Source organism: Oncorhynchus mykiss, chromosome 11 (assembly GCF_013265735.2).
Source record: "Oncorhynchus mykiss isolate Arlee chromosome 11, USDA_OmykA_1.1, whole genome shotgun sequence".
Lineage (NCBI taxonomy): Eukaryota > Metazoa > Chordata > Actinopteri > Salmoniformes > Salmonidae > Oncorhynchus > Oncorhynchus mykiss.
This window is the reverse complement of record NC_048575.1, coordinates 20,222,210-20,237,344: the sequence shown is the minus strand read 5'-3', so window position 1 is coordinate 20,237,344 and position 15,135 is coordinate 20,222,210. Positions and strand designations below refer to the sequence as shown.

The window sequence follows — 15,135 nt, the reverse complement described above, 5'->3', positions numbered from 1 at the left end:
CCACATTGACTCTGTACCGGTACCCCCTGTGTATAGCCTCCACATTGACTCTGTACCGGTACCCCCTGTGTTTAGCCTCCACATTGACTCTGTACCGGTACCCCCTGTGTTTAGCCTTGCTACTGTTGTTTTACTGCTGCTTTTTAGTTATTTGTTAATTTGATTTTCTATTTTCTACTTATCTAATTATTACTTAACACTTTTTTCTTAACTTCTTAAGTTGGTTAAGGGCTTGTAAGTAAGCATTTCACTGTAAGGTGGGATTGGATTGAAATCAAATCTGTCTCTGATAATGCCTATCCTTTCTATAATCGCGCAGCTGTATTTGTCATTCCAGTGTCTCGAAAGTCAGAGGAGACGTTTTACTGTTTACCTGTTGTATTCGGCGCGTGTGACAAATAAAATGTGATATTATAAATGAGTTTCCATCACCATGGTGTTGTAGTCTAGGAGACGTGTTGCGCCTAGAAGGCCATTCTATGACTTAGATGATTTAATTAACCTTTTTTTTTTTTCTCCCCAATTTCGTGGTATGCAATTGGTAGTTACAGTCTTGTCTCATCACTGTAACTCCCATACAGACGACTCGGGAGAGGCGAAGGTCAAGAGCCATGCGTCCTCCGAAACACAACCCAACCAAGCCCCACTGCTTCTTGACACAATGCACACTTAGCCTGGAAGCCAGGGGTCTCCCAGTCGCAGCCTGCTGCGACAGAGCCAGGACTTGAACCCAGAATCTCTAGTGGCGTCTCTGCGATGCATCTCTGCGATGCAGTGCCTTAGACCACTACACCACTTCGGGAGGCCTTGATTTAATTAACCTTTATTAAAGTTTTATATCCAGTGTTCAAAACTTTGTGGCCATCAAATCAGATCCAAAAGGTCAGCTGAACCTCTATAAAACATTGTAGCTCCCTACCAGCAGGTAACTACGCGAGGTATTAAAGGGAGGATTAGGAACGGGAAAACTGTTCTGTCCTGGTAAATTGCTATTTTAATTACACAGTCGTGCACCTACATTTGTTTTTGTGGGGAAATTACTATGACACTAAAGCATGCACACTAGGGATGTGCATCTTTCCCTTTCAAGACGATTCAATACGTATCTAGATACATGGGCTCCGATACCATACAGGAACGATACGTTTTAGTTGGGAATGATTTGGTGTTATTCAGTTTGATTAGTGGAACGAATTGATGCGATTTCGTTCGATGTGATATGATCCAATCTGATGTATTAACATTTCTTGCATAAACACATTCATTTTCCATTGTAAATTCAAATCTGCTGCTGATGGAGCTCATGAGCTGGGTCTCTGAACTGGATCTGTCTGAGCTGTGTGCGTGTGTGCGTGTGTGTGTGTGTGTGTGTGTGTGTGTGTGTGTGTGTGTGTGTGTGTGTGTGTGTGTGTGTGTGTGTGTGTGTGTGTGTGTGTGTGTGTGTGCGCGCCCGTAAGTAAGTAAGTAAGTAAGTCAATTATGTATATGTCTATGGTGTATGTAAGCACCTGGGCTTAGCCATAAGGGATACTGGGCATCTACCACCCCACAATCAGAGGGGGAGCACTGTATTGGTTACTTTTTGTCCCTGCCCCCACTTTTGATCTGAAACCACCATCACCCACTAATTAACTTGTAATTTTTGCAGATTAAGTGTTTGAGATAGTAATGTATCAATATTTATCTTAAAACATTTGCTGTGACATTGCCAATAATTATGTAGCACAGTGTTTGATTACACCCCTTCTTAAAATAAATGTATTCCATTTGATAACTCATTTGATAACAATAACCTAGCAAATCACATTGGTTGTCACTCAACTAATAACGCCTAATATTGCGCCATTTTACAAGCATTTAATGCTGAAGGCGCACAGATGTGCAAGATCAGAGGCCTGCCTCTCGTTGGTCAGCGCGCGAAGCTGCGCACAGTGCACAGTTAGAAAGAATGTAATGCAAAAGAAGTTAGTGAACCGGCGGATCATTTGAATCCTACTGATGCATGATCCATTTGGATTGGTTTGGGGTCCAGCCAACTGATGCACTCCTATCTTAAACATTTATTTGAACTGATGCATGTCATTGAATCGTTACATCCCTAATGCACACAAATGTGTTTTTGTGGAAATTACTATGACTATTACTAAAGCATGCACACACATTTGTTTATGTGTTGTAGTAGTGATACACCATCATACCTGAATATTTAGCTTACTGCCTCTGTGGTAGTAGTGATACACCACCATACCTGAATATTTAGCTTACTGCCTCTGTGGTAGTAATGATACAACATCATACCTGAATATTTAGCTTACTGCCTCTGTGGTAGTAGTGATACACCACCATACCTGAATATTTAGCTTACTGCCTCTGTGGTAGTAGTGATACACCACCATACCTGAATATTTAGCTTACTGCCTCTGTGGTAGTAATGATACAACATCATACCTGAATATTTAGCTTAGTGCCTCTGTGGTAGTAGTGATACACCACCATACCTGAATATTTAGCTTACTGCCTCTGTGGTAGTAATGATACAACATCATACCTGAATATTTAGCTTACTGCCTCTGTGGTAGTAGTGATACACCACCATACCTGAATATTTAGCTTACTGCCTCTGTGGTAGAAATGATACAACATCATACCTGAATATTTAGCTTACTGCCTCTGTGGTAGTAGTGATACACCACCATACCTGAATATTTAGCTTACTGCCTCTGTGGTAGTAATGATACAACATCATACCTGAATATTTAGCTTACTGCCTCTGTGGTAGTAGTGATACACCACCATACCTGAATATTTAGCTTACTGCCTCTGTGGTAGTAATGATACAACATCATACCTGAATATTTAGCATACTGCCTCTGTGGTAGTAGTGATACACCACCATACCTGAATATTTAGCTTACTGCCTCTGTGGTAGTAATGATACAACATCATACCTGAATATTTAGCTTACTGCCTCTGTGAGGATACAGTGTACAGAGACGGCAGAAGTTGAGATGGGTTAAATAGCATTCTAACTGAAATCTGGACACTCACTGTAGGCCTGCAACTCTCACATGTACACTAATATAATATTAACTACTACAGAATGAAATATTTCTTGCAGTATAATGAAACATCAAATGTTCATTTTTTTCTCTGAGGAGTAGAGAAATATAATGTATTGCTTTCACAATCTTAAGAGAATGCAGTGCGGGGTTAGGGACTGTGCAAACTTGTTGTCTTTGTCAGAGATGTAAAAGCTGACAATAGGCTTTTTCAAACACATGCATTCAAGACAAACTGAAATCTTATAATCCTATTTTTTCACAGATTATAATTTCCTTAAAACCGGTCAAACTGATGTCATTTGCAGATTTTACTGGTAAAATATTAAGCTGTTTTAAAGTTAGAATATTGCATTTTCTCCCCGGTCCGCACACGTTCAGAAGTAATCAATCTGGTAATCTCGAGGCTAACACATCCTCGCTCTGCAAGCAGAAGAAAACTTTACTGACATCAACAAGATTATTATTGATGCATTCATTCCATCGATTTATGACATTGTTCTGGTGAGCATCAAACAATATGCTCACTCTCTTCTAGGGCAACAAACAGCCTAATGAGGGTGGCAGGTATCCTAGTGGTTAGAGCTTTGGGCCAGTAACCAGAAGGTTGCTGGATCGAATCCCTGAGCTGACAAGGTAAAAATCTGTTGTCCTGCCCCTGAACAAGGCAGATAGCCCACTGTTCCCCGGTAGGCTGTCATTGTCAATAAAAATGTGTTCTTAAATGACTTGCCTAATTAATAGAAATATAAATAATGACAGAGGAGAAGCTGCATGTATCTAATTATAGTCAAATAGACAACCAAATGTTGGAAATTATTTGCAGAAAAATATCTAACATAGGGGTGAAAGTAGCCTGAGCCGGTATGAAGTTTCCGTAAACCTACTGGTAAAACAAGTGCCTATCACAATAAAACATGGCAAGACAACTGTAGGCTATAACACCATCATTTATAATTACCGCCTGTCAGCCGCATGAGAAATTAGCGCATGGACTTGAAAACAGGTGGTATAGGCCTATGCTCCAAAATCTGGTGTGGTTCGATGTGAACACTTTATATTTGCCAAGACAGTGATGACTGGCTGGGACCGTGACATGTACGAACAGCAGTGGACATGTAAAGGACATCACACTGCTTGCTTAGTGAGTACCGCTTCTTCCTGATTCGGCTAACACTGAAGCTCAAACCCTGGATCTCTACTTTGCTGGCACACATGACCGCCCTCCCAAAGTGTCTTGCCAGCTGTGCCAAGTGAAAAACTAGCTATTCAGCCTCGCAAGTGGGGACACTTCAGGCTGAGGAGTAAGTTTCATACCCCTCTAACTTACTCAACAGCAACCCCAGCATTGAGTCACTACTGTAAAGAACATCACACTGCTTTCTTAGCGAGTACCACTTCCCCTTGATTCGTCTCACACTGATGCTCAAAAACAGGACATCTGCCTTGCTAGCACACGTGACCGCCCTCCCAAGGCGTCTTTCCAGACCGTGCCACGCAGGAGGCTAGCTTTTCGGCAGCTCAAATGGGGACACTACAGGCTGAGGAGTAGGTTTTCACACATCCCGTGTGCTACAGACACATCAATCAATTCAGGCAACATGTTTGCCTAATGACAATCATTGAATGTCATTACACTTTTGATGTTTAAATAGACATCTCTTTCCATTCAGCAAATGGCGGGTGCACAGTGCACTGTTTTAGATGCTCAAATTATTATAGAGTGGATTGAATATGCGCAGGTAGCCTACTTTTTGAAGTGATTTGTTTTATCAGATGAAAGCATTACGCCTGGTTGTGTTCATGCCACATTTAAAGTGAATAAATACATGTGTGTATGTGCAACTGTGCACATATAGGTGGACCCGTACCCCCTGTCAAAAAATATTTGGCTGTCCCTGACAGTATGTTTCCTTATTAAAAATTGCTCTCTTGCCCCTCTCCCTCTCTTTTACCCAATTCTTCAGATCCGGACTTTGGAGAAATGGGAGTGCCCCAGCCTCTGCCCTGTAGGTATTCTCTCTCTCTCTCTCTCTCTCTCTCTCTCTCTCTCTCTCTCTCTCTCTCTCTCTCTCTCTCTCTCTCTCTCTCTCTCTCTCTCTCTCTCTCTCTCTCTCTCTCTCTCTCTCTCTCTCTCTCTCTCTCTCTCTCTCTCTCTCTCTCTCTCTCTCTCTCTCTCTCTCTCTCTCTCTCTCTCTCTCTCTCTCTCTCTCTCTCTCTCTCTCTCTCTCTCTCTCTCTCTCTCTCTCTCTCTCTCTCTCTCTCTCTCTCTCTCTCTGTCAATTCAATTTCATTCAAAGGGCTTTATTGGCACGGGAAACTTATATTTACATTGCCAAAGCAAGTGAACTAGATAATAAACAAACGGGAAATAAAGAATAAAAAATGAACAGTAAACATTACAGTCACAAGTTTCAAAGGAATAGACACATTTCAAATGTCATATTATGGCTATGTATAGTGTTATAAGGATGTGCAAAAAAAAATTATCTTTCAATCTCAATTCACTTCAAAAGGCTTTATTGGCATGGGAAACGTGTTTACATATCCAAAGCAAGTGAAATAAAAGTGTCTCGCTCTCTCTCGCTCTCTCTCTCTGTCTCTCTCGCTCTTTCTCTCTGACTTTTTGTTGTTTGCTGATGTACCTTGTTACATTATGTTGTGTTATGTTGTGTTATGTTGCTTTGTGTTATGTCGCGTTGTGTTATGTTGTTGTGTTATGTTGTGTTATGTTGTTGTGTTATGTTGTTGTGTTATGTTGCGTTGTGTTATGTTGCGTTGTGTTATGTTGTGTTATGTTGTGTTATGTCGTGTTGTGTTGTGTTATGTTGTTGTGTTATGTTGTGTTATGTTGTTGTGTTATGTTGCGTTGTGTTGTGTTATGTTGTTGTGTTATGTTGTGTTATGTTGTTGTGTTATGTTGCGTTGTGTTATGTTGTGTTATGTTGTGTTATGTTATGTTGTTGTGTTATGTTGTGTTATGTTGCGTTATGTTGCGTTATGTTGCGTTGTGTTATGTTATGTTATGTTGCTTTGTGTTATGTTGTGTTAAGTTGCTTTGTGTTATGTTGTGTTAAGTTGCTTTGTGTTATGTTGTGTCATGTTGCTTTGTGTTATGTTGTTGTTTTGCGTTGTATTATGTTGTGTTGCGTTATGTTGTATTGCATTGCAATGTGTGTTGTTGTGTCGTGTTATGTTGTTATGTTATATTGCGTTGCGTTGTGTGGTGTATTTTGTGTCTTTGTTCCATTCCCATCCGTTGCCTCTATTCACTGGTGTGTGTGTGTGTCTCCAGTCTGTGAGTTTGACATGGGAGGACCAGAGGGGATAGTGGAGTCTCATCAGATCACCAGAGATGGAAAGGCTTTAGCTACAGAGGCTGTGGACTGCAAATGGTTCATCCGCGCTCCGCCACGCTCCAAGGTTAGTGACGCGCACACACACACACACACACACACACACTAACACACATACAGACAAACTGTCAAACAGGCTGCACAGGCCTACAGTATGTACACATAACCCTACTCACTTACACGTTTTTATAAATATGTATACACACACGTCACGTCGAATCACTCTGTAATAACAATGCTGTGTGTTTCTGAATGAGTCTTGTCCTTCCTAGAGTCAGTATGTGAGAGTTATGGCTAATGTTAAGACCCGTGAGCTGTAACACGGATTCCTCTAGAGCACAGCCAGTTGTTTGTATGTGCGCGTCCATGCACCTTGTGCGTAATATGGTGCGTATTATTCCATAAAACCATAGAAAGATGGATGTGGGCACAATGCTGTTATTACAGGTGGCCGTGGGCACAAAAACAGGTGGCCGTGGGCACAATGATGTTATAACAGGTGGCCTTGGGCACAATGCTGTTATTACAGGTGGCCGTGGACACAATGATGTTATTACAGATGGCCGTGGGCACAATGCTGTTATTACAGATGGCCGTGGGCACAATGATGTTATTACAGGTGGCCGTGGGCACAATGCTGTTATTACAGATGGCTGTGGGCACAATGATGTTATTACAGGTGGCCGTGGGCACAATGCTGTTATTACAGGTGGCCGTGGGCACAATGCTGTTATTACAGATGGCTTGGGCACAATGATGTTATAACAGGTGGCCGTGGGCACAATGCTGTTATTACAGATGGCCGTGGGCACAATGATGTTATAACAGGTGGACGTTGGCATAATGCTGTTATTACAGGTGCCCGTGGGCACAATGCTGTTATTACAGATGGCCGTGGGCACAATGATGTTATAACAGGTGGACGTTGGCACAATGCTGTTATTACAGGTGCCCGTGGGCACAATGCTGTTATTACAGGTGGCCGTGGGCACAATGCTGTTATTACAGGTGGCCGTGGGCACAATGCTGTTATTACAGATGGCCGTGGGCACAATGATGTTATAACAGGTGGCCGTGGGCACAAAGCTGTTATTACAGGTAGCCCTGGGCACAATGCTGTTATTACATATGGCCGTGGGCACAATGATGTTATAACAGGTGGCCGTGGGCACAATGCTGTTATTACAGGTGGCATACAATACTTTCTGAAGTGGAGAGTATAGCTGATATAATATACTGAACAAAAATATAAACGCAACATGCAACAATTTTACTGAGTTACAGGTCATATAAGGAAATCAGTCAATAAAAATAAATGTATTAGTCCCTAATCTATGGATTTCACATGGCTAGGCAGGGGCGCAGCCATGGATGGGCCTGGGAGGGCATAGAGCCCACAAAAGGGCTTTATTATAGACAGAAATACTCCTCAGTTTCATCAGCTGTCCAGGTGGCTGGTCGGATGTGGAGGTCCTGGGCTGTCGTGTTACACTTGGTCTGCGATTGTGAGGCTGGTTGGACGTACTGATAAATTCTCTAAAACACAGTTGGAGGCTTATAGAAGAAAATTTTACATAAAATTCTCTGGCAACAGTTCTGGTGGACATCCCTGCAGTCAGCAATGCAATGGCACTTTCCCTCAAAACCGTGTTCTGTGACAAAACTGCACATTTTAGAGTTGCCTTTTATTGTCCCCAGCACAAGGTGCACCTGTGTAATGCTGTTTAATCAGCTTCTTGATATGCCACACCTGTCAGGTGGATGGATTATCTTGGCAAAGGAGAAATGCCCACTAAGAGGGATGTAAACACATTTCTGCACATCATTTGAGAGAAATAAGCTTTTTTTTGTGTATGGAACATTTCTGGGATCTTTATTTCAGCTCATGAAACATAGGATCAACACTTTACATGTTGCGTTTATATATTTGTTCAGTATAGCTAGTAGGGGATTTAAGTCAGAGTGTGTGTCTGTGTGTGTTCTGCAGCTTTGTGCAGAGTGTGCTGGCAGAGAAACAAATGCGGTCTGTAGCAAGCCCCAGGGTCAAACTACACAGCAACGCTATTTCATCAGCACTAAAGCTCTCTCCCTCTCTCCCTCCCTCTTTCCTCCCTGTCTCTCTCTATCTCGCTATCTCTCTCCTTTTTCTGCCTTCCCCTTTCTAGCCATCTCTCTCTTTCTCTTCCTCCTTCCTTCCTTCACTCTCTTCCCCCTCTCTCTCACTCTCCTGGCTACAGCTCGCTGGTTAAAAAACACTCCTGGCCCCAAATAAACCTCTCTGGTCTCCGTCTTACCTTAGGCGTACACGCACGCACACACACACGCACTCACACATATACACACATTTCTATTATACACTCATTCAAGCAGATATATGCACATGCACATACAAACACTAACACACTCAAATCGACAGTATACTCACACTCTCCTATATGTTTCCTGTTCCAGAATGCCACTGGAGAGAGATAGACAGGGATGAATGGGTCTCTGTGGTTGGAATCATTCATTGCAGTTCCTGACTCCATTGTCTCTGTTAGAGGGAGAGATAAATCTGCTGTGATACTGGCTTAATGATGTTACAATTTATTATAGTTAATTGGCCTCTAATACTACCCACCTTTTATGCACCAGTGAGGCCACCGTACATACAGATAATCCCTCAGTTGAATTTGATGAAAGGATCATTGTTGAGCATATTGTTGAGCTCACACACGCACACACACACACACACACAATCTTTTTAGTTTTGTGTTTGTTCTCTCTGCCCCCCAGCGATGATGTCATGGCTGGCTTGATAATATTTGTGTTAAATGTGATTTATTGCCACTGCGATTGATTTGGGTGTTATCTGATAGCCTTCCAGGACTGCAAATCAAAACCATATTCCCTTGTCTACCTTCCAACGTCCTTCTGATTCAGCCATTACAAACAATTAAACCCGGCTCCCAACAATACCATAGAGCTGCCTTATTGAACTGTGGTTGAAAGGGGGAGGCCTATCTGCACTTGATGCATTAATGAAATTGTTCTTCCAGTTATTGATAAGCCTGCACCAATTAAGAAACTGAACGTTAGAACTATTAAGGCCCTGTGGATTAATGAGGAAATGAAAAACTGTACCATTGAAAGAGATGGGGCAAAAGGAGGGGCTAATAAGTCTGGCTGCACATCAGATTGGCAAACTTACTATAAATTGAGAAATGGTGTGACTAAACTGAACAAAAAGAATAAGACATTGTATTATGAAGCCAAGATAAATTACATAAAGTATGGTGGAAAAAAGCTTTGGAATAATTTAAACTAAATTATTGGCATTCAGGCTAATTCAACTCCATATTTCATTGAATCAGATGGTTCATTTATTACAAAACATTTTGATGTTACCAATTACTTTCGTTACTATTTCATTGGCAAAGTACACAAACTTAAGCATGAAATTAATTTATTAAAGTTGGTGTGGGTGAGGTGCAAAAATATTGCTGGCCATCAATAATGACAGACCACCTGATATTGACATCTGAGATGGAAAGCTACTGAGGATTGTAGCGGACTATATTGCCACTCCTATTTGTCATATCTTAAAAACGGTAAAAACGGTTGGCTGGTATGCCCTCAACTGTCTGAGTGGTAGAACCTATGGCTGAAAACTTATCAAAGTTACTAAATCATTTGTGGTTATTACCCATTATTACACAACATGTAAAAAAGAAAACTATAAACCCCCCTGCAACTTACATTTTGAAGCACGCCCAACATGCAGGTATTCTTATTTCTGTCCACAATAAAAAATTGTCCTCAGAAAATGTGCATCTTTCTTCGGACGACTATAACACTCTGACCTAAGTGGGTGGGTGCAGTGTCCAGACGCACCTTTCCAAGCTCTTTGATTGGTTGCGAATGGTAGTGCCGTGATGCGTGAGGGATATCTAAGCTAGGATGAACAACCAAATAAATGGGACTCAAGAGAAACTGAAGGGACTGTGAGGGAAAGTTGGGTAGAGAAGAGGGGAGGCCTTTTTTTTAGAGCCGCCCCAATATTTTTTATGGAAATATTCATATCCAGTAAAAGGCCTCTAACCTAAAGGGCACAGTCTCTGCAGCCAAAGGCCTTACTTGGCCACAGTCTCTAAAGAGCTAGTTCTAATCTGGCAGGGCAGGGAGTTGGATGATCCGAGCAACTGGGCGCTTGCAGGTTCTGTCATCTACACGCAACTCTGCAGTCCTGATCCTGACGTCGGGTCCAGGCATCACCTGTGAGACCTGTCCCTCAGGCTGCAGTGTTCTGGGTAACTGTGGGTTGACAATCATGACTGTAGTTCCAAGATCTGGTGTCTCTGCTTTCCACTTCTGACATCCAGACAGGTAGTGGCTGATGAAGTGCTTCCAGAACTGAATTGCTAGCAGCTGGCTGTGTCTCCATCAGTGTCAGCTGAGCAGCTCCGATTCAGGGTATACAACTTGAGGAAGTGAGGCGTCTGGTCGTCCCATCAGGAGATCATTTGGGGTTACCGGGTCTGGGTTTACAGTGTCGGAGGTGATGTAGCCTAGGGGCTTGTAGTTGAGGATCCCGTCTATCTCAATGAGGACCGTCCTCAGGACCTCTTCCAGTATTGCTTGAAGGCCTTGCTTGAGGGAGCGGATCTCTCTCTCCCAGCACTTTGTGGATTGAAAGCAAACTGGATCTGCTGGCTTGCTGGGCTTGCAGGACTGGCTGGAGCGCCGCAAATGCTTCCTTTAGCTCCCGTTCTCCCGTCCTATGAAGTTGGTGTCTTGGCCAGACAGCAATTTGAAAGGCATCCCTCGGCGGGCCACGAAGCATCTGAGTGCCATCATGAAGGAGTCTGAGTCAATACTGGAGAGAAGGTCAAGGATCACTGCCTGGGTGGTCATACACTTGAATGCGATGACCCATATTTTCTCATTGTGGGAGCCTATCTTGACCATGTAGGGGCTAAAACTGTCCACGCCAGTGGAGTAGAAGGTGGGTTTGTGTATGCGGAGCCTAGCGGGGGGAAGGTCAGAAATCTTGGGAATCTCCCTAACCACTTCCAACATTAACCCTAACCACTTCCGACCTTCCTTACACTCACACTGGTGTCGGCGGATAGCCGCTCTGCCACTGATGATCCAAGACTTCAACAAACTCGTTCAGGCCCTGGGTGGAGCAGTCTCTCGTCGAAGTCTCCGATGATCAGCTTAGTGATTGGATGTTGGTGGTTGAGCATGATGGGGTGCATGGCCTCTTGATCCAGAACTGTGCTGCAGCGGACGCGACCCCCCACTCAAATCAGCTGAGTGGTGCGATCCAGCTCCAAGGCGAGAGTGAGTAGGCGGCTACTGGTGGGCACAGGCTTGACCCCTGTTCGGTGGAGAAGCAGTCCTGCTGCACTTGACGAAGGAGGGATAGCTCTGCTTCCTTGTAATCGCTGGCTGAAGGGCTGCCACCTGCCGCCTGGTTGAGTAAGTGGGAGGTTGCCTCCAGAAGTTAACTGAAAGACTTGAACTGGTTAGCTTCTGGGAGGAAAGGGCTGGCGCTTGGCCACAGAATGCAGGCTTTCTCAACTCCTCCTCGTCCGTAGTGTCTGGAAGTGGCTTCTTCAGCCACTGGTCTGGGGTTCCTTGCAGGAATGATGGGCCTGGTTCCAGCAACTTCTGGAACCCAGTTCTGCTACGGTCGTCCCACGTGTGATGTCATCCGCTGGATTATTTGCTGACTCTGAATAGTGCCATAACTCTCGGTCAGTGAGATCCTGTATCTCCGCCACTCGGGTGCCAACGATGATCTTGAATCGTCAGGAATCCGATTGGAGCCATGTGAGGACCGTCATGGAATCCGTCCACATAATAAGTTGGCAGATAGGGTGAGTGGGGATCTTGGCCAGCTGCGCTCCAGTAAGTGCTGCACACAATTTCAGACGGGGGATCGATTGTTGCTTCTTCGGGCCATCTCGATGTTGCCGTTGGGGTGTTCTGTTCTGAGGTACAGAGCCATAGGCCTGCTCCGAGGTGTCACAGAACACATGGATGTCCCTCAGGAAAGTCGGGGGGTCTATGTCTGGGCTGGTGTATCAACTTGGCAGGGCTATCTGCTGCAGATCTGGAAGTTCTCTCTTCCACTCTTTCCATGGGAAGACTAGATTTCTGGGCAAATGGGTGTCGTCCCAGTCCTTCTTCTTGTTCAATAGACGCTAAAGCAGTATTTTGGCCCTGATGGTAAAGGGGGCAATGTACCCCAGGGGGTCGTATTGGCTAGCTAGTACCTTGTAGATGGTGTGCATTGTAAATGTTGGGCAATCTAGCCGGCAGGGCTTGAACGACAGGGTGTTGGACTGACAGTGCCAGCGTAGCCCGAGGGCTGATTCTTGAGCATCTGCTTGCCCCTGTCTAATCCAGAGTTTGGTGCTGCTCGACCTGACTTCAGAAGGGAGAAGGCTGATTACCGAAGGGACGTTGCTTGCCCGTTGTAGTGGCTAGTAGCTTCCAAAGCTTTTCCACAAGGGCCTTGGCATCTTCCAGTTGTCCCCTTAGAAGGACTTCTCTATTGACCCTCTTACGTCTTCTGCAGGCTGTCTGTGGTTCAGGATGTGTTTCTGGAGAGCGAAAGTAGCACAGTAGGGACTTGACGTGGTGGCAAAGGGGAAGACGCATCACTCGTAAATGCTGGGCGGATTTTCCCAGTTTAGGTCTCTCCAGAGTAACCTCATCAGTGGCTGGTCTTCAGGGAGTAGTCTGACTTGGTGGAACATCCCACGAATCATCTCTGAATCTGAGGAGCACTACAAGCAGGGAGGGGCCAAGCGTGGTGCCTGGGAGCAGGATCTTGTTAATGTTGTCCCCTTTGTACTGGAACAAGCAGTTGAATACCACACAATTCTTGCTGTTATGCTGTGTCATGTGGTGTGGGATGTACCAGCTCGTGGCAGTGTTCTCTTTACTGTGTAGCTGGCTGCTCCTGCTGAATCGCTGCTTTGAATGCTGCTGCTTGCTCTGGTGCCTTTGCCAGCCTCTTCTCTGTGGCCCTGAGCAGCGGGAGCACAGCTTCCTTAGGGGCTCGCAGCTAGGGCATGCTCTTTATGCGAAGGAGGAGAGTTGCGTAACATTGGACTACATCCACTTCAACTCTCATTGTTCTGGCCTCCAACAGGTCTGTTGTCTCCTGGTCTTGGTGAGTTCTGTTGCTGATCTTCTTGCTGCGCCATGGCAGTACATCCATCTGCCACAACTTCTCAACCTGACTAAACAGGTCAGCATTCGAGCACAGCATAGAGGTGACATAGCCCTGGTGCTCAGAGATGCTGTACTTCAGTCCAACCCAGGATGGTCTTGATGGCAGCTGGGCTTCCTGATGGCCCAAGCCGGACTGGTTCCACCTGCATGATCAGGTGGGCGTAGTCTGATCCAATAAGCAGAACTGTCTGGACCTTGAATATGTGCTGCAGAGGCGGTCCCTTCAGGTGGCGATACTTCTGTTGCAGGGCACAGACCGAATGGGTCTGCTTGAACAGGCCTAGCTGTTGCGAAGTGAAGGCGCCTTGGATCCAACATGTATTGTGGGTCTGTGAGACAGGGGAGACAGTGAAGGAATGGGACGCCCAAAGGAGAACCTAAAACTCTTGTCTTACTGTTCGAAGGGTCAAGTCTTCGGGCTCACCTTCGAATCCCAGCTGCTGTGCTGTTGCATGGAGGAGGATGATACATTTTATTCATCATCCAAAATCGAGTATGTCTCCCTACTCCGGTTTCCGTGCCTCAGCAGGACCTTGCTGACTTTCAACAGTACTTTCAGACCCTCCCTGGTCTATGAACATGACCTCAATGACAGTGTTCCGCTGACAGGAGGTTGTGGATGCAGCATTAATCATAGTATTCTCAGATTTCTCTGGAACTGTAACTCTTTCGTTGACCTCGTGGAGCACCAGCAGGTGTCACTGATTGCAAGTCTTGCAGCGGAATTGGAGGTTGCACTCCGCTGAATGATGCTCTTGGCCGCAAAGCCAACACACGTTCCTCTCCTTTGATCCAGCTCGCCTGGAGGATCAAAGGAGAAATGGAGCAATTGGAAAATGTTTGAAAATTTAGCATTTGTTGAGGGAGTGACTGATGCGTTCACAGTTGGGACAATAGACTTTCTCCTTGGTGGTGGTGGCGGTGGCCTCGGACGTATTTTTGAGGGCCGTCTTCTCCATGCCAAGTAGGATGGTTGTTGTCATGCTGGAGGCCTTAGGCTCCTTATTGCGATCTCTGCTTCTAGCTAATGTCTCTATTTGTGAACTGCTGGTGAACCTGGAGTTATCCTCCTGCATTTGGACCTCATACTCCATGCAGTCTGCCAAGTCTAGCAGAGTGGGGATTTGGATCTTGCATGGATGGATGAACCTCCAGAAGCTGGATATCAGGTCATGTGGAAGTTCCCCAGCACCCTGGAGACATGGGATCCACAATCAAGCTCCACGTCTCCCTTCCTGCCCAGCTGCTCCAACATGCCAATTAAGGAACGTACTCAGAGGAGGAACAGACAGATGGCCTTGATGTTCCCACTGGCAACATTTGGGCCATCCATGAGCTTGGCAATATGCTGGAGCTAACTGATGCTGCAGTCCGAACTGCTGGTTGAGGGCATACATGGTATTTGTGAAGGGGTACCTTCGAGTTGCTATAAAAGTCAGAGATGAGCAGGACCTTTTTCAGCTTAAGGTGGTCACCAAGGATCTGGACCT

The 15,135-nt window shown here is 44.9% G+C and overlaps 1 protein-coding gene across 4 annotated transcripts in view; it reads left to right on the top strand.

The window, feature by feature from the left end:
- neto1l (neuropilin (NRP) and tolloid (TLL)-like 1, like) overlaps positions 1–15,135 on the top strand; it is a 184,120-nt gene that overhangs the window by 82,023 nt on the left and 86,962 nt on the right. For all 4 annotated transcript variants that reach the window (XM_036935149.1, XM_036935146.1, XM_036935147.1 and 1 more), the window contains exons 5-6: positions 5,027–5,068; positions 6,355–6,482. In XM_036935149.1, coding sequence (XP_036791044.1) covers positions 5,027–5,068; positions 6,355–6,482 — 170 coding nt within the window. The remainder of the gene's footprint in view (positions 1–5,026; positions 5,069–6,354; positions 6,483–15,135) is intronic.